At 40.2% G+C, this 19,064-nt stretch overlaps 1 protein-coding gene across 2 annotated transcripts in view; it reads right to left on the reverse strand.

Annotated features, from left to right (window-relative positions):
- Nucleotides 1–15,137, reverse strand: part of LOC108927839 (protocadherin-17-like) — a 42,136-nt gene extending 26,999 nt beyond the window's left edge. Inside the window, exon 1 of one of the 2 annotated variants that reach the window (XM_018741430.2) lies at nt 12,669–15,137. In XM_018741430.2, coding sequence (XP_018596946.1) covers nt 12,669–14,942 — 2,274 coding nt within the window. In that variant the 5' untranslated portion in view covers nt 14,943–15,137. Of the gene's footprint in view, nt 1–12,458 lie in introns of both variants that reach the window. The other variant, XM_018741422.2, reaches the window with a different exon arrangement.
- Between the last annotated feature and the right edge of the window lie 3,927 nt (nt 15,138–19,064).

Here is a 19,064-nt window from a genome sequence, read left to right on the forward strand (position 1 = left end):
AAAGCAAAATCAAACTGATAACTTGATTGTGGGATGTGATTCTTCTGTTTTTAGGACCAGAGCACTGTATTTACTCATTCCTTCAATACACAATGCAGGGATAAATTATTGCTGTATACCGTTACATAGTTAAGGGCATTTAGATTCTGCACTTTGATTCAGGCAATAGATATAGATTTCATGTTCTGCAGAAGCATGAAAAGCTATCCTACAGAGCACTCATAGTCATTATGAAGGAAAGTAAAGGAAACTTTTCCTACTTGAACTTGAAACACTTTTGTCCTCTAAACTTCAAGATTCACTTCTGAGGACAGAAAAGAACATGAAAGGAAAGTGAAATGGACTTGAAAGAGGATATCAGAACGGCACACATTAAAATAATGACAAGGTCTCCGAGATGCCCACCACTGACGGGTTTCCCATGTTTCTTTATGCGGAGCACAGACACATAAGGGGAATAGCAATCTCAAAAGACGAAGGAGCCGAGCAGTGAGAGGGGAGCAGGGAGCAGGGAAACAGAGGAGAAGATCCTAGGACATCAGTAAAAGTAAAGGGGTAAGAAACTTTTATGAAGCTGTTTCCTCTACATTATCAGTTGGCTACTTTGTATTTCCATCATCAAGAAGGCCACCCATGTGGTACAAATCTATCATTAAGTCTTTGGACAGATGCTTTACAAAGTTAACCACCAGCAACAGGTATCAAATTCTAGAATCACGCATCTGTGTAGAAGTCTCTCTTCTGTTGATGTAATGAACTCATTGTATTTTCCTGTGCGATGTGTGTCACTTTGGAAAGAAGTGTCTGCTGAATGAATAACTGTAAATGTTAATGAAGTTTGCCTTAAGTAAGACATTTTGGTCTGATCTTCCAAAAGTGTCGGCAGTCTAACCAAGCAGATGTGGATTCGTACTATAAATGAGCAAAAATTCAAAGCACTCAAAAATAAAAGATGGTTTGGTTTAATATTACATTTCATAAATACTGCTTAAGTTCCAATGTTAATTACATTCAGTCAGTACCAACACACTGGATACATGGAAAGCTATTAAAATTGTTGGATGTCTTGGTTTCACAGAAGTTTGATCTGTAAGGTGTATCTTGCTGTTTTTCAGTGCATCAGAAATGCTTATCCAGGACAATTAACTTAGCAAAATACCAGAAAATACCAAGACTTCTAGAGCTCACACAGAATGTATGAATCATTAAGATGACTCCACTAGTAAGGTGATTAGGGCTTCCAAAGAACCTTCACCAGCATCTGACTGTAAAAGCAGAATTGTTTCAATTATGTAAATGCTACATAAACAAGACAGCAACTCTGATGACAACTTCTTGGCTTACGAAACCAAAAGGCACGTCTGCCTTTTTTTCCCTAAACCATGTATGTAATTGATTTTAATCAGTCAAAGGTTTAAGCCTGACCTTTACACCCAATTAATTTTAAATATGCTGAAAAGATCCAAAGCATATGTTTTGCATATAGCCCACCCCATCTGCAGAAATTTTAACACAATAAATAAATCATTTAAATAAGCATTTTTCTTTCTTTCTTTTAGCGGTTTGCCTTTGAAAAAAATATTTAGGAAAACATGCATCTCTGGGGGAAAAAAAAAAAAAAAACAAGAGTCTATTCATAATGTAAGGCTGTTTTTCATTAGAAAAGGAAAACATGTCCTTCCTACTTAATTCCGAACTTATGTAAGATGGAGTCTGTGTTAACCTCCAGGGACAGCACTACAAATGATAAGTATATTGATAACTTGCACAGGTATTGTGCACTGCTAATATGACTTGGGACATATCCAACCAAAGTGACACAGCAAAGCAAAATCAATAGGTTCCATTCTAATGATTTTCCTGAGTAGCAAAGAGGATATGACTCATTGCCTTAGTGCGTTCTCCGTACATCTCACGGAGTGCAAAATGGAACACACACAACATTTACCTCCATGACAAGAGGAAGCCCGTGGGGACCTGAGTGACAGGCATGTGAGGGAAGCTTTGCTGCTGAAAGGTCAACGAGGACGTCCAGCGGCCTTGTAAAGTACCATGAAATAACATGAGACACGCCTGGCTTTTGGGTCCCATTGAAGCATCCCTGAGGCTTGTTGTATCCCAGGTCTAAAAAACATCCTAGCTTTTTCAGGATGCTTTTGAAATATTTCAATAGCTCTCATTAGCACAAACTATTCCCTATAATATGCAGTCCAATTTTCTCGTAACAGACTCGGTCGTTGTGTGTCCAAGAAAAGGGGTACCTATTCCCTTTCACTGCACTGAGGCGGACTTAATGGATGCCTAATATATCATTCCATTAACCTACAGAAAGCTGTTAACGATCCGTCAATAGCAGGATGGTAAAAAGAAAAGTGTGCATTTGAGAGAACAGACAACTCTCCTTCTGCAGAACAAACTGGAGATTCCCTCCCCTAGCAAAATTTGGGCAGATCCTCCAAGTTCAGCCAGAGTCACTGGGGTCCTGTCAGTGTCTTGCTGACTGTCTGCATCAGCTGAAATCGGTGATTTAGAGTGCAAAGAAGGGGTGGGGGGGGGGAATCAGTGAGACCAAAGGGGGCTCTTTAAGACATGCACCACACTGTCGCCACACACATCTTGGAACCAATTACCTCCCAAGTCTGGCCTGATCTGGTGATTTGCAAGGCTCAATGAGTCAGCCTGCACTGACGTATATAAACCAGATGGAGTCTCAAGATAATGTACTACAGGTTAAATGGAATATTTTTAGCACATTCCACTCCCGCCAGTAGAAGGGCTCCCCTAGGCAATTTGGACGAGCCATCTCAGACCCCCTGTGGTTCCACTGCATCCCCCACCCTGCTCACCAGTGTGTCATAATGAATCGATGTCAAGAATTACACTGGTGAAGGGAGGCTCCCAGACAATACCCCAAGTTAAAAAAGCTACGTAATGTATGCACGAGACTTGTGATTCTTTGGACACTATATATAGTGTATATATACGTTTAAAAATGTGTACAGGTGGTCCCCGATTTATGATGGTTTGGCTTGCAATTTTTTTCGACTTTACAATGGTGAGCTGGGAACAGACATTCAGTAGAAACTGTACTTCAAAATTTGAATTTTGATTTTACCTAGGAAAGAGATATGCGAAGCGATACAGTCTCGTGATACTGGGCAGCAACAGCAATCTGCATCTCCCATTCTGTCACGGAGAGGTGTGTATTAGCTGTATTAAATGCATTTTCAACTTACGATATATTCAACTTATGATGGGTTTTAGGGAACGAAACTCCATCATAAATCAATTAGGGACCACCTGTATTTAAGATATAACACATGCAAACACATTCAGCCCCCCCGCAACTAATATTTTGGGGCTAGAAAGGAACTTTGCACTTTGGTCACAAGAAGGCTCATGACCCACGAACAAATTCAATAAGCTATCAACTTGTAGTGTTATAATGCATATTGTTCTGTGTAACTTGGGACAGAACTGCAGTGTGGTGATTCCTATCGCCTCTAAGGAGGCTGTGGTAACTGCACAAGCTGGAAAACTGGTCAGCACAGGTTGGGTTTAAAACCCGACCCACCGACACTATTCACGAAATTGACTTCCTGCACTTCCCTGCCGTCTATTCTCCCCGTACGACAAATTCCATCTTCAGCCCCGCCAAGCAAGTGAGTCCACACAGAGCACAGGGAGAATAACAATTGAACTGTAGCATTTTGGTGAGAAAACAGATTATCATTGTTGTTAATTCCTATTATGCGGAAGTGTTTCTGGGACTTTTATGACAACAAAGAAAACAATAAAGGCAATTTAGAGCTGATTTCACCCACAGTGGGCTCTGCAGTGCAACACCGAGAAACGAAAGCATGTCCACCGTCTAGGCTTTCTCCTCTCGGTCCTATGGATATCCGTAACAGTGGATTTTCCTGACGGGTCTGTCTCAGGGAGGTAAAAATGGATTATGGGATCATTTTTCCCAGCTGCCCCACTCAGTATTCACACACCAAAGACCACAGAGAACAAATGTATCACTTTCCATTATCATTTCCACAACTGCAATCTGCACGCCAAATCTGTGCATCAAAGAAACATACAACATGGAAGGATCTGAAACGGTCAAACACATAAGACAGCCCAGAAAGCATAATTTTGTCCCATCCCAAGAAATGCTGAAAACTTTACAACATGTAGCACATTTCTCCAGAACTGAAAGGAGAGTGTTTAACCTGGATTACCTACTGCCTTATGACACCTGACTAAGTAGCCATTAGTCAGACATGCAAGTTGAGTCTAACCTCCATTTTTCAACTTAATCCTCAGAAGCTTAATTCAGCCAAAGCCTTACAGTGAATATATTGACAGATCTTTAAACATGAGTAAGTCCATAAATGCTCTGTAGTAAGTTAACTTACATCACAACTGTAAAGCCTTCCAGAATGGTTAACATTTCAACAATTATATGAACTTTTCTATAACCCTTTTCATAAAATTTCAATGGGGAAAAGAATACAAAGTCCTCTTGCACAGACTTTATCATCCTCTGCCCATGAAAAGGGCACTGATTCCTCTTTCACTGCACCAAGAAAGGTAGGCTTAATGGATGCTTAATATATCATTCCATTAACCTAGGGAAGGCGCTAATAATCCATCACCGTTTTTCTTTCCTTAAACATTACAAGAACAGTACAGGAAAAAGTTGGCAAAGAGCTTGTTCAAGCTGTAAAGTAGAACAGAGCAAAATGTGCAATTTATCAGACTAACTTCAAACTGTTAAATAATACACTTTGCAGAAAGCTAAGATTTAAGAACAATCATTATTAAAAGGCTTGTTTACGGTCCCCGCCACAGCCTTCCAGTAAGAGAAAAATTTGTCCTCATTGACTATGCAGTTATGAGACAGATTCAGTTTTTTTTTTTTTTAAATATCATTATTATTTATTTCTTTATTAATTTATTTAACTACCTCCCTCCCAAGGTCAATTCTTGTTATCATGCAGGAATAGTTCTATATTGGCAGGTTGCATTTGCATAATAGTGTACTGTAGAAATCTACTGACAAATTTAAGCTTGTCCATGGTGCATTTATGAACTGTCAGCTAAGGTTTAGGCATTAATCAGCTAACCCCACAAGAAACAATCATGGCTAATCTACGGCTTAGAACTGGGCTGACCTCCCATATAGTCGAATGTCTCTTTGAAGGAGCTTTTCAGGACATTCTGTGTTCGGAGTCAGGCGGCAACACCGTGGCACTCTTGTCCTCCAGCATCCAAATGCCTTTAATAGGCTGAACGTAAACAGCCCCAACCCCTCGGCGTGACTCGAATGAGAATCCCGCACACACCATCAGAGCTTTGCTTGTTTATTCAGAAAACACTCTCTTACCAAGGCTAAAAACAGAGATTACACATCCCGAAGACATTCAGCCTCTTCAATGCACAGGACCATCCTTAATGCTATCTCATTTATTAGCACTATGACTGGATCAATACATGGAACACAAGTACTCCTGCTCTGTGACAAGATAATCTTATCATCACAAATGTGGCTTAGGGCATAAGGGACGTGCGCTCTTGCAGTTTATCTGAAATGACAGGAGTGGAAAGAAGGTTTTTGGACTACTTCACTAAATGATGCGCACTGTACATAAGCAACAGGTGTTATCGTGATTAAAGTATTAAACTTGTCACCAGAGGATTGCAGATTCAACTGTAAGGCAAATCCATTTAAAAAAAAAAAAAAGCTACTAATTTTTTTCTTGTTGTGTGAATCTAAACACATTATAAAAAGTTCTGGACAAGTGTTTCGTTTCATGAATAATGATAAAATATTGATGTGTAGTAATGCACATCATTCTAACAAAGTCCAAGTGAGTCTATTGTCCATACATTGCAGACAAAAAGTTAAAAAGGTACATTTGTCACATTGGATATGACAGCATTTCAGAACACTTTTGATGAAGTCTCATAATTTTCTCTTCCAATGCATCTTCTAAATGTGTTTTTTTTTATATTTTATGTATTGCAATCAATTGTCCCATTTTATACTTAGGGTTAGGGTAAACTGAATTACTAAAGTTATCCACCTTACTTTTAAATATGCTTAATTTGCAAAACACATTTATTTACCCATTATCTGAAAGCTTATTGGTGGATAATATTAAGGTTAATTTCAGCCATACAGCAAAAATGATGATGAGGTTGGACAGTCACATCCAGGTATCCTACTGTCCTACTGTTGGGTCAAGGGGTTTACCTTCATGAGCAGAGACACAGAAGCAAAGTGAAGCATAACAAATAAGACTGATTACTGTACAAAATATTTAAAGGACAAACGACCTGGGAAGCTCTGGTTCCAAGCTCTTCAAAATGAGTTCCATCCTTTTGTTGACTTTACGGAATAGCAAGAAAGAAAAGCTGTATAAATTTTGGGTAAACAGCTGCTGCAATATTGTTACAACAACTCACAAGAGAAAGCAAAAAAATGAAAAAATTATAATTCTCATCCCAGTGCTACAAGAAGATCCTGGGCCATGTACAAAATAAACAGGACAATACAAAAGCCCCCCCCCAAAAAAAAAAACACAGAGGAAATCCAAAATAAAAAACTGTGCAGAAACATACCAAAAACTGGATTCTGAGGCAACCAAAACTCAGGATCAAAAATATATGGCACACAGCAAAAAAGGTATTTAGAATTGCATGGATCTGATGATGTTTATGCCCCAAGGACAGGTTTCCAAGTCTTTTTTGCCGCTAATCCATCTCAGTGGATCCATATGCCATTATTTGTTTATTCCAAACATGTAAAGACATCTCATACTTACCACAAGGCAATCCACTGACTAAGTGAGAAGGGTCAAATTTGACTGGGCAGTGGGTGGCACTTAATACAGATATGTAGAGGGAAACATGCACTGGTGATGGCCCTTTGTAGTCTGGCTGCTGCCGAGAAGGCAATCGGTTACGGTTTTTCACCATCTGCTGTCAGCCTATCGACCCAAACCCAAGTACTGCGCCTGCTTGAATAGACCTCAGCTTCACAAAACCCACCAATCACTATTGAAGCACACTTGTGAAATACCTCAGCAACATAAACACGGCATAAACACTATTTATGTGCTTAGCAGTCATCAGAGTGACTTGGAGCTTACCATTTTACATCTTACACATCCTGTCAAGCATATAATCCCTGGATTCTGTGAGGTTTCTAAAGCCATAAAATGTAAACCATGTGCAGCTCTCTGGACAACCTGAACCCAGAAAAAAGGAGGGTTGGGGGAAAAAAAAAAATTGCAGGCCTTTTCATACTCACATAACAAAGAACTGAAATCTGAACTGTGCCACAACTCATCAGGTGAATTCAGGTGTTATAATTTATGTAACTATAATTAGTGTATGCAGTGAATGCAGAATATTGTACAGCAGAAAGTGTTAGCTTTCAAGAAAAACTTCTCATTATGACTGCATTTCCAACCGCTTCCCAATACCTAAACTCTACAGGTGATAATAGGAAGGGAACCAGGTCACTTCAAACCTAAAACTAATTTTGTAGCATTCAGCCTATTAGGAAAGATATAACAATGATGATGTTCATTTATAGAATGAAAATGGTGGTATTCTGTGAAAATGGCTCATCTACAAGTTGAAAAGTGGTTCAGGTGTATGGATAGAAACAATTTTCCTTTTATTTCTTTGCTCAGCATCCCATCCAGAGCTGGAAGTTGTAAAAGATACATTTTCGTGAATGTCTACTCTTGAAATATCATACGCACAAAACCAAATCGACATGGAATATTTTTAACTGTATTTCCAGTTTGAACTCTGACTAAATTAACCTTATTAAAATATTGCCTGTCATTTTATGTTATTCCAGACTGTAGAATATTAAATACATTTTACCCACAAGGAGGGAGGGTGCGCTTGCATCAATACGAAAAACAGTTTGTATAAAATTAAATTATAAATTTTGTGGTCCACTGCCTCCAAACAAAACATAAAATTTCAAATGTCATCTGTTTGCAGATAATTTATTAATGAGAGTAAATATTGCAGTATTTAAATGGGACTGGAAACAGTAATTTCATTAACCAAAACAAAATCAGAATAAAAGCAAAACATTGTTGGTTTATATCAATGCTTCAAAGCGAAGCCCAATGATGCAACACTCTGTCTATTGCCAGCAGTAATTAAACGGACAGCAAGCATTTTCCTGTATCTCTGTGGTATAATTTATATACAAAACCCGCATTAAAAATGTAGAACAACATGCCCTCATGGAAGAGCAAAAAGAGAGATTTCTAATGTACTGAAACTGGAAGCACGCTACAAGGTAAAAATTCCAGCAGTCAAAGACATAAAGGATGTGTTAAACTACTGTACAGTAGTGTGCAAAAGTTTTAGGCACCTGGTTGGGGAAAAAAGCTGTAAAGTGAGAATGATTTCAAAAATAATACTCTTAATTAATAAACTTCAGACAAAGCTTAGTAACCATCCATCGTCGACAACCACTGGTCCCGAGCGGGGTCGCAGCGGGCTTGGACAGGTCCCACTCTCTGGTGAGCCTGGGGGTCGAGTCCTGCTTGGGGTGCCTTGCGATAGACTGACGTGCCATCCTGGGTGTGTCCCCTCCCACTCCAGCCTTGTGCCCTGTGTTGCTGGGTTAGGCTCCGGTTCGCCGCAACCCCGCTTAGGACAAAAGGTCTCTAGGCAGTGTGTGTGTGTGTGTGTGTGTGTGTGTGTGTGTGTGTGTGTGTGTGTGTGTACTTTTTTCTTTAACGACATGCAAAACCATTACTGTAATACTGTAACTTTTTGCAAAAGGAATGCTTGGAAATCTAAAATATCCTCTTTCCCATTGACACTAATGCAGAAGAACCATCTAACACAAATATTTTTGTGAAACATTTAAGTGCCTAAGATTTTTGCACAGTACTGTATATGAAAAGACAAGAAATACACAAAGTAATCTAAATGTAGAAGTTGTTGTGTTTCGGGAACCTTCCATGAAAGCATTACAAAAAAAACGTGACTTCCAAATGAAGATGGCTGTAATTTTTCGATTTAGATCAATTCCACAAAAGTTTGGAAACATTTAAAAAAAAACGTTCTCTAAAACACATTGCAAGAGGAATGCAAGAACTTCAATGAACTTTTCCAGAGATACTTAGAAAGCATAAAAAAAAAAATGTCCTTGTTACACTTCACCTTCTACTAAGTGTGAATTTGATTTGTATATGTGACGTACCCTACTTGGTGAAAGAAGAGCAGTTAAGTAAATGGACAGCCACAGTTTTCCCAAAGTTCCTCTGGGTTTCCTCAATGTTATGTTTGAATTTCAGCCAGAAATTAAATAAAAAAAAGAAAAAAAAAACTGATCTTACAACCCAGTGCAGAACATTAATTGCAATGCACTACGAATGTTGTTCTTTTGATATGGAAAACAGTCACATTTCTGTATTAAAAAAGAAAATAAAAAATAAGCAAGACTCTTTGACTTCTCGGTGATGTTTAAGTGTGCTAAAGAGGATGTAAACATTACTTTACAGTCTACTGGAGGTCCATAGGGAGGATAAACACTGGACTGTTGACCTTCTTCCAAATGGAAACTTCCTGTTTCATTGAGATAGGCTTGTTTTATGAAACTGGAGTATCATAATGGATCTGAGAAAATGAACTGCTAGCTCTCATGCTTGCTGCCAGCTAACCTTTATAAATGGTGTGCGGCGGGTCTCTCCAGTGAATTATTGACACTTCAGCTTGTGACCTTGTAAGAGACCACTGACCTCTTTGGCGGGCGGAGCTGATAAACGTTGGGGGAGGGGGGGGGGGTGTGGTTTGGGGGATGGGGCAACCGACGTGGAAACGACAGCCTTCCCAATTTCACTGGAGCGTGCCCAATGTCAAGCCATCAGAGCAGCAATAACAAAGTCAACACGATGCGGTCACGTTTGCATCTTGTCATGTCTCCGGAGGAAAGGCTCAGAGGAGCGCTGAAAAATCGCTGGGATTGCTCAGACGCAATTTCTACGGTAATCAGCACACGCACAATGTAAATGCACCTGAGAGAGCAAGGAGCGAGCAACAATGAGCATGTTAAATCCGCACTCCGCTGTCAACGCTCATCTCCTTTGATTACTGCATAAAAGCCCTGAGGAAGACTGACTCCACCTAGAGGAGAACGATATATATTTTCTCTTCTTCCCTACTCCTCCGATACAAAACCCACTTGTTTAAACTCAAGCACAGAGCACAGGTCCAACAACATCCTAAACACCATGGACAAATAAAAATACATATTTTAATTATTTCAAACTCGAGTAAAAAGCATAGTGTACCATACCGTGTTAAGAATGAAGCCATGAGTAAGACCAAAAAAAAAAATAGAAATTTTAACTTTGGAGACTCTCGTTGGGTTAGCATTTTAAGGCGAGAAAATTATTTCAGGGTGATGACAAATATTGGCTAAAGGCTTGATTTCATTACAGCTGCAGAATTTATTTCCTTTATTTTCTTTTCCCAGAGAAGTCCATTTACAGTCATCTGATTGATTTTATTGCCATCGCTTTCGGGATTGTAAGCTGTGCAACAGAATTCTCTCTCACCTTTAAGGGGATCCTGCCCTCTGCAAAGATTTCCAGTTTCTCTTATGACTGTGAGGTCTGCAGCCCTGTATTCACGTTAAACTTGAATCGACAGTAAGTAATATGCTTTAGCGCCTTAAGCTGAATTAAGCGTCATTACGTGCCATCCATCTCCTTACTAAATAATTCCTTATAAACCGAATTACGCTTCTTGCAGGGCCTCGGTTGCAGGTGCTGCCTGGCCCAATTTGTTTCATTATTGAAAATACAGTGATTTGCAGGCTCACATAAACTTGCAGGTCATTGTAAAACATACTTATTGGACCAGTCACAATATGTGTAGGGCTCATAAAAATCCCCAGCTTCCTTACACTACGGTTTTCCAGTTTTACCTCGTCTGCCTTTAATAACAAATTCTTGCAGCTACTGCCTCTGTGGATCAATAAAAGGGAAATTCTGTATGTGTATCATGGTGTTTTCCCAAGGCCCTTCTGCCCAGGTTTAGATTACCCAATGCCAGAGACATGGACTTAAGTAAGACCATGCCGGATATGTTATCCCAGGATAGTGTACATTGTGGCCTGTCAGTTGCAGGTGACACATGCCTTATGTGTTAAGAGGAAAAAACCTGTTAACAGTATGTGCAAAGTGGTCATGACAGCAAATTCATATGGCACAGGGACTTGGCATCCAGACAGAATGAAAGCAACTAACAGCATGGATTTTGACACAAATGTAAAGTACAATAAATAAAAGTATTTCAAATTCTATTGATATAACACAGTGAAACTGTATGGTGTTTAAGGACATATCTAAAGTTTATACATTTGTAAAATGCTGCAGATCCTAAAAGGGGCCTTCCAAAAGTATTTTGAAAAAGGAACTTAGCCTGAATAGCTTAATAAGCTGATACATACAGCCGTTTAAAAAGGTGAGATGGAAAAACTTTGGAAAACCTGTCAGCTACACAATGAAATCACAACAACAAAATGAAAGTGTATGGAATATTTACAGTTTTAAATGGGAATTCAGCCTTGTCTCATTTCATATATCTCAATTCATTTTAAAAAAAAAAAAGGCTTAGGGTAACAATATGACAATACCTTTCGACAGCTTTTTGAAGGAGGGATTTGCTAAAGGTATTAGTAAAGAATGTGGAAAACAAATAAAGCCCTTTGTTTCCTAAGATAAGTCTGAGCACCTGTTTTGTTTTGAGAACTCCTAGAGACATTTCTGGAGGAAAGATTATAATTCGTATAAAATCTCAAAAAATAATAATAATGTAAATACCATAAAATGAATGATGCTCTGGACTTTTTTGCTTTTTATAATAAAGCACAGTCACGGAAAAAGGAAGTGGCAGCAGACAATGAGGACTAACCCTCTGAAGCATCTCTCACACGGAAAAAAAAGATTCTAAAATCCAAAGAATACCCTGCACTGTGTTCATAAGATTGCACATAATTAAAGGAAACAGACAATAAAAGTTAAATGTTCCAATAAATATGCAAAAAAGGATTTAGCAGTCCAGAGAGTGATCGATACCCCTTTGTGGCAGTGCAAACATATTTAAACTAGTAGTATCACACCTATCCAGGCAGTTAAATAACAGCAGAACTGCCATACAGCCATTTCACTATATTTATTCACGCAAGCACACACACACATTTTGACAAACATCCTGTTCTAAAATCAAAAATTTGAGCTATTACACAAATAAGGGTAAAGCTAGAAGACTATCTCTTTTAAGTCTGAGGTTGTCTGATTTTGCAAGCTGTTAATAAACTGAACTTTCCTGCAGCACTGTGTGAAATGCCCACACTGAGTTAGACAGGGAAGTGCAGAAGGAAATGTTAAGATGGACGTACAAATTGTATTTCCTACCTGAATTATTGACATCCTATTAACTGGAGTCTCGGTGGTGTTAGTCACAGTCCCCGTGAAGCTCGTGTGACAGCCCACGTGTCCTTGAGGAACAGTCAGGTTGTTGGACGTGGGCTTGAGGTACATGACCTCTGACCTCGGTGAACTGAGGGGCAGCCGTGTCTGGTAATTAAAATACATGGGGGACGTGGCGAGGGAAGGGCTGCTCACCACGTTCATGACGTTCATGGCGTCCCTCTCCTCCACCTCGCTCTGCACCAGCATGATGTCATTCTTGTTAATCTTCTTCTTCTTGCCCTTTCCCAGCTGGGGGTGGGAGTACTCGGCAATCCGGCAGTTGTAAGTCCTGATCTCCTTGTTCTCCTGCTTGCACTTGACAGCGATGGTGATCATGGCTGCCAGAAGCATGATGGAGACGATGCTCAGGGTGACTATGAGGGGTAGAGACATGTCCCAGCTGTGCTGCTCCTCATTGATCCTGGGCTCCCCTTCCGGAAGGGGGCCTGAGTAAGCCTTGATGATGAGCTTAGCCACGGCGGAAAGGGTGGGCTTCCCATGGTCGATCACCTTAATGATGAGCTCGACAACCGGGGTCACATCCTCCCAGAAAGGATGCACGATCCTGATCTCACCAGTGACCGCGTCAATCTCAAACAAGTGATCTTCGTTCCCATCGGAAATCTCATAAGTCAGGCGACCGCTTTCTCCGTAATCGTTGTCTACAGCTCTCACTGTGGTCACAATGTGCCCAACACCCACATTTCTGGGAACATGAATCTCAGCTGTGTCATTCTGTAAAAGGGGTAGGACTATGACTGGGGCATTGTCATTGACATCTAGTACACTGACCCTGACAGTGGCATTACTTTCCAGGTGAGGGGATCCTGAATCTTTTGCCAGGACCTTAAATTCAAAATACTTTGTTTGCTCATAATTGAATGATCTTAAAGCATATATTGCACCATTTGTGGGATTGACAGATACATATGTGTAAATAGACACATCTCCAACATTTGATGGCAAAATGGAATAAGAAACAGTTCCATTTTGACCAAGGTCTGGATCATGGGCCAAAACAGAGCCTAAATACTCCCCTGGGATATTATTCTCTGGCACCTGTAGGAGGTACACTGCTTTGGTGAAACGAGGGGCATTGTCATTTTCATCCAAGATTTTTACTGTGAATGATTTTGAGGAATTCAATGGTGGGATCCCATTGTCTTTAGCCACTATTGTCACATTGTACTCATCTTGCACCTCTCTGTCTAAAGGTCTGTCCGTAACTACAGTGTAAAAATTGTCATAATTTTCCTCCAGCTTGAAAGGTACATTTCCAAGCACCCTGCACTGAGGCTGTCCATTCCTCCCTGAATCTTTGTCAGTCACTCTCACCAAAGCGATGACTGTCCCCGGAGGGGCAGCTTCGCTGACGGCCCCCTGCCGGACAGAAACAAAACCTATCGATGGCCAATTGTCATTCCTGTCAACCACTTTAACAGTGACTTTACAGTGGCCGGGGATTGGGTTTGGTCCTAGATCCTTTGCCTGAACATCAATCTCCATTATTGGACTTTCTTCATAGTCAATTTCCCCCTGAATCTTTATAACCCCTGTTCTGGGGTCAACTGCAAACAACTCTCTTATTCTGTCTGGTGTGTAACCACTGAAAGAATAAACCACCTGTCCATTGCTCCCTTCATCTGGGTCTGTGGCATTCAGATCTAATAAAACTTTTCCTATGGGTGCATTTTCAGGAATCTCTACCACATATGAAGGCTGTTCAAACACTGGACTGTTATCATTTGAATCCATAACTCTAACATTGATCTGCATGGTCCCTGATCTTGGATATTCCCCTCCATCCGTTGCTGTTAGTATTAGGGTGTGATGGCTTCGTTCCTCCCTGTCTAAAGACCTCTGAATTACTAGTTCCGGAAATTTTGTCCCATCTCCTCTTGATTTTACATCTAAAGAGAAGATATTGTAATCGTCACGAGTGAGCTGGTAGGTTTTTAACCCATTTTCTCCCGAGTCTGGGTCATGTGCGCTTGTGAGTGGGAAGCGGGTTCCTGGAGCTGCATTCTCAGAGATATCAATGTCTATCTGGTCTGAAGGAAAGCTGGGTGAGTTATCGTTGATGTCCTGGATGTCCACCTTGATCATGCATATCTCTTTGTCGTTGGCAAAGACCTCCATGGAGAGCTGGCACTTGGGGATTCGTCGACATAGCGTCTCCCTGTCAATCCTCTGCTTAGTGTACAGAAGTCCACTTTCTGGGTCCACATCAATGAGATGTGGGGCTGAATTCTCCAGCACCCTGAAGTTGGACTTCTTTCCCCGCTCCCCGGGGCCAAGTCGGGCATCTTTGGCAATGTTCCCAATAACGGTGCCGGGACCCTGCTCTTCCGGAACAGAATAATTTAGATTTTTTAAAGTCAGGGCTTGAGCCCACAGCATGAGGAAGTAAAAAATGGAAAGATACATCCCACCTTTGAGTCTCAAATTGAGATGTCAGCTTTTTTTTTTTTTGAACTACTATTTCGACCTGTTGATCTGCTCAGCGTACTGGAAACGTCCACCTTTAATAGTCATCAGACACATACAGTGTACCAGTAAAATACAGCTAAGTGAGGCATAAGGTTCCTTTCTTCTTTTTCTCCGTTGCTTTTTTCCCTCGTTCCTCCGTCACTTTTTTTTTTTTTTTTTTTTTTTTTTTGGGTAAACCCTAATTTACATTCATGTGAACACCCAGACTCCGCGGTGCCATAATCGCGATCCTTGTCCCTTGGAATGAAAACCGCTCGTCTGAAATACAAAAGGAAACCAAAATGCGCTGCAATCAGTACGGAACACACCGTTATGAGGGAGTTACGAAGGAGCACTTCCCTACAATGATCAAAATGTCCCCTTCAACCCTTCAAGCTAAGAATCAGGGTTTTTTATTTTTATTTTTTTACTGCTCCTGAAATCACACAACTCCGAAGCGTACGTACTGCGGAGTATTATATATATTATATATACACACATCTATCTATCTATCTATCTATCTATCTATCTATCTATCTATATGAATACGTGGGACATATCATATGCCATATGGCATATGCATAATATGTCGTATCATGGATCGGAAGCATTATCATCATGAGCTTTGCACTTGTTCTTAAGTTATATGTTTGGATCTTCTTTCTCACGTTATACTATTTCTTTAATAAGTTACAGTAATGACATTTTACCAATCGCAGAAAAGTCAATTTACGAATGTTTTGTGACCCTCATCAAAGCGTGCATACCCGATTTAAAGTAACCTCTTCCACAAACGAGGTTATTTTACGCATTGCCAAAGCGCGCATGATCCCACAACTGAACAGACCCGACGAGACCGAAAATTTGAAAAAAAATAAAATAAAATAAAAAAAATAAAATAAAATAAATAAATAAGCAGGAATCGCAAAACCTTAAATGACTTCCACATTTGATATTCTTATTTCACGCATTCCTCAACCCCCCGCAGAGCCCCGGGCTGAGAAGCTGTTGCATCCGCTGGTTCCGTGGCAGCGCAGAACCTGGGAGATGATGATCCACATCCACAGCTCTAGCAAGGACCATAAAAAATACTAACTGAAAACTTACCTTATAACATGATCCTCAGCTTGGGACGGAATCCCTGCACATGTACCTTCGTGTCTCCTCTTTCCGGGGGTCTCAAACCCTCTTCTCACTACACTGGTACAAGTAAAGTGGTCCACAAAGTGTGCGTGTGAAATATCAATGATCAGGTTCCTCTCCCTCTCTCCTCTCCCCTCTGAGAGCAATGCGACGTCTTCCCTCCCCTCTCTCGAGGTGCCTTCAAAGGGTCTCGCACTTTTTCTTAAGAATTCTTCTGGGATGCTAGGATCAGGATCAGGAAACGCATAGATCCAGCCAGGGTGAAGAGGAAGGTGATCAGCCGTCACGCACGGCACATCGGTGCGGGGTAGGACACCTCCGTGCCACCACTGACATTGCTCTGGACAAGTCCAATAAATAAGGCAAAGGGGAAAAATGAAGGTCCTGTTTGCAGATACAACACAATACCTTACATGGATAACACGAAGTAATGTAAAAAAGAGCAAGCTTATAATTTAACACACCGCAACCCTCTTCCCAGCGCCCTCTCACCGCCTCTCACTGACTAACTCAGTTTGCCTCACAGTGCGTTAAAGATCGTTACTGATCTGCTGCCAACCAATGAGACGAGTGGGGACGCGGCTTGCCTGCGACTGTCCGCCAATAGGCTTTGAGGGTTGAGCGTCGTGGGTGGGACTTACGCAGCGCTTCTGGGAATACATGATTTGACCAGTTAGTTCGGACGAGAGGTGTTTTACCGAGGAGTGTGGTACCCAGAAATATCTAAATATCTTCAATTCAAACACTAAAACCAGTTTTGTCTTGTTATTCCTCGTAAAATAGCCAATGGATTCGGGTGCAGCCTGCTTATTGCCATTTAAATTCTTTCTTTAAGTGATTTAATTGATGTATTTTTTTTTCTTTTTCAATATACATGTTGACCAATGCACATCATCATACACACACCGTTAACACGACTGAGTATCTTTAGAGTTAGGCTTCCAGTGTGAGCATACTAGTGAGGAACTCTAAGAAAGAAGTCGAAGGAGCTTTAGGGTTTGAACATGTAATTTTTGGAGGGTAAAGTCCGGTGTTAATTTCGAATTTGTTGCGTTTAACATGGTCTGCCTTCCGTCGTGGTGTCAGTCGCTGCGCTCCTGTAAGGCGCCCCGCGAGTCAGTGCGTCCTGATTGCAGTTAATTCTAGAGGACCAATTATATTAATGCATCAATTAATCCGGTCATCAGTGCAAAGTCGGTGGGACATCTGGTGAATGAAACCACAGACCATGGACTGTGTCGTGTAATATTTATTTTAGGTCCTGTGTTCAACTACTAGAAATCAGACCCCCGCCTTCTAGAAATAAAAAGCCATACCCCATATATTGGGGCAGCTACCTCTGATAGTTATGAGATGTGCAAATCCAGACTACAGTTTAAATCAATGTGACAGGCGACTTGCAAAATTACTTTTTAATCAACACTACTCAATTTCAAATTAATTTCAAAGCGTTTGAACAAGGGCTAAAGTACCAAAAAGCATTTTTCTTTCTTCATTTAAAAAACACTCAGGACAAAGCTGTTATTTTTTTTCCTTACCAACTATGCTTATATTTACTTGGTGCTGTAGTGTCATTCATAATAGAAATTAATGTCAGACACGCAACTGGTTTTGGAGTGTGATTTGTGTGAAGTAATATAGTAGAAGCACATTGCCAAATAAGAAGTGACTGTCAAATGCTGATGAATTTGTGTTTGTATCATCCCTGATAATAAAACTGTGTTGTGTTTGCATCTCAAAATCTGTTGGAACTGTCAGAATCTATGAGGCACATCAGCAGCATCCACCTTGTCTCTCACATACCTGTACATTAAGTGCAGCACTATTTGGTTTATTTGTATAGGAGACATCTGAACCAATTTACTTAGGTACATTACCTTCACACTCTTGTTACTGAGGCAGTTAAGTACACAAGTACACATGGAACATTCATTCAGTCTCCTTTTAAATGTATATACTTTTATCAACTGTACATAATTAAACAGCGTAAGATACTTGGGCCACTTCAGATAAGGTTTGTTGTTGGCTGGTTCGGCAGTTATTTTGGTAAAATTTTCACCATTCAGTCTTTTGTTCACAGCCTGATACCTTAACCATCACACGTAGGGTGATTTTGGTTGTATGTTTGAACCCTGAGCCTTGCAGTACAGAATCTGTCGCCACCTTGTGGTTGATGAAAATTTTATCTTCATGGGGCAAATGATGGACCAATCAAATTCATCCAGTGTTAATCAACGTGTTAAGTCTACATCTTATTGGTTAAATTTGATTTGAAGATTTGGATTGTTACAAGTGTCTCGGTCTTACTCCCTGTTTCAGACCAACGTTGACTAGGACGATCTGGTAGCTAGCCACATATTTTGGTGCCACCTCCTCCTATAAGTTTCAAAAAAGTGTAGGATTCACCTATATAAATGTAAGAGAGCAACTGCTGGAATTAGAAATAATAATAAAAAGGAAATATTAATCATGAGACACATTTGGCTAGTACAGAATGCTTGTTCAGAGAAGTGGCTACATGTATGTATTCATTGGAAGATACACACCCCAAGATCATTACTGTTGTATGGTTAACACTGTATATTTTGTTTCTTTAATTTCATGCTTAGACTCTTGATATTGCCACCAGACTCAAGTGTTGTTAAATTAATGTGATTGGCATGAACACACTATATATGAAAGGATTTTACTCATATATATTTATAAATTTTCTGTATTAAGGGCAATATTCTATCTGATATGTACATCAAAGTTCTTTCCAATACATCAGTCTAAATTGATGCACATACAGAAAATAGTGTTGCGTTATCTGAGAAGTATTTTCAAAGAGGAAACATCTGATTTTTGGCAAATATTTGCTTTCCACGGAATCTTGTTATCTGGCATGTAAACATTAAGGTAGCCAACAAATATTGTTTGCGACCATGTCCTGAAATG

Source organism: Scleropages formosus, chromosome 12 (assembly GCF_900964775.1).
Source record: "Scleropages formosus chromosome 12, fSclFor1.1, whole genome shotgun sequence".
NCBI lineage: Eukaryota > Metazoa > Chordata > Actinopteri > Osteoglossiformes > Osteoglossidae > Scleropages > Scleropages formosus.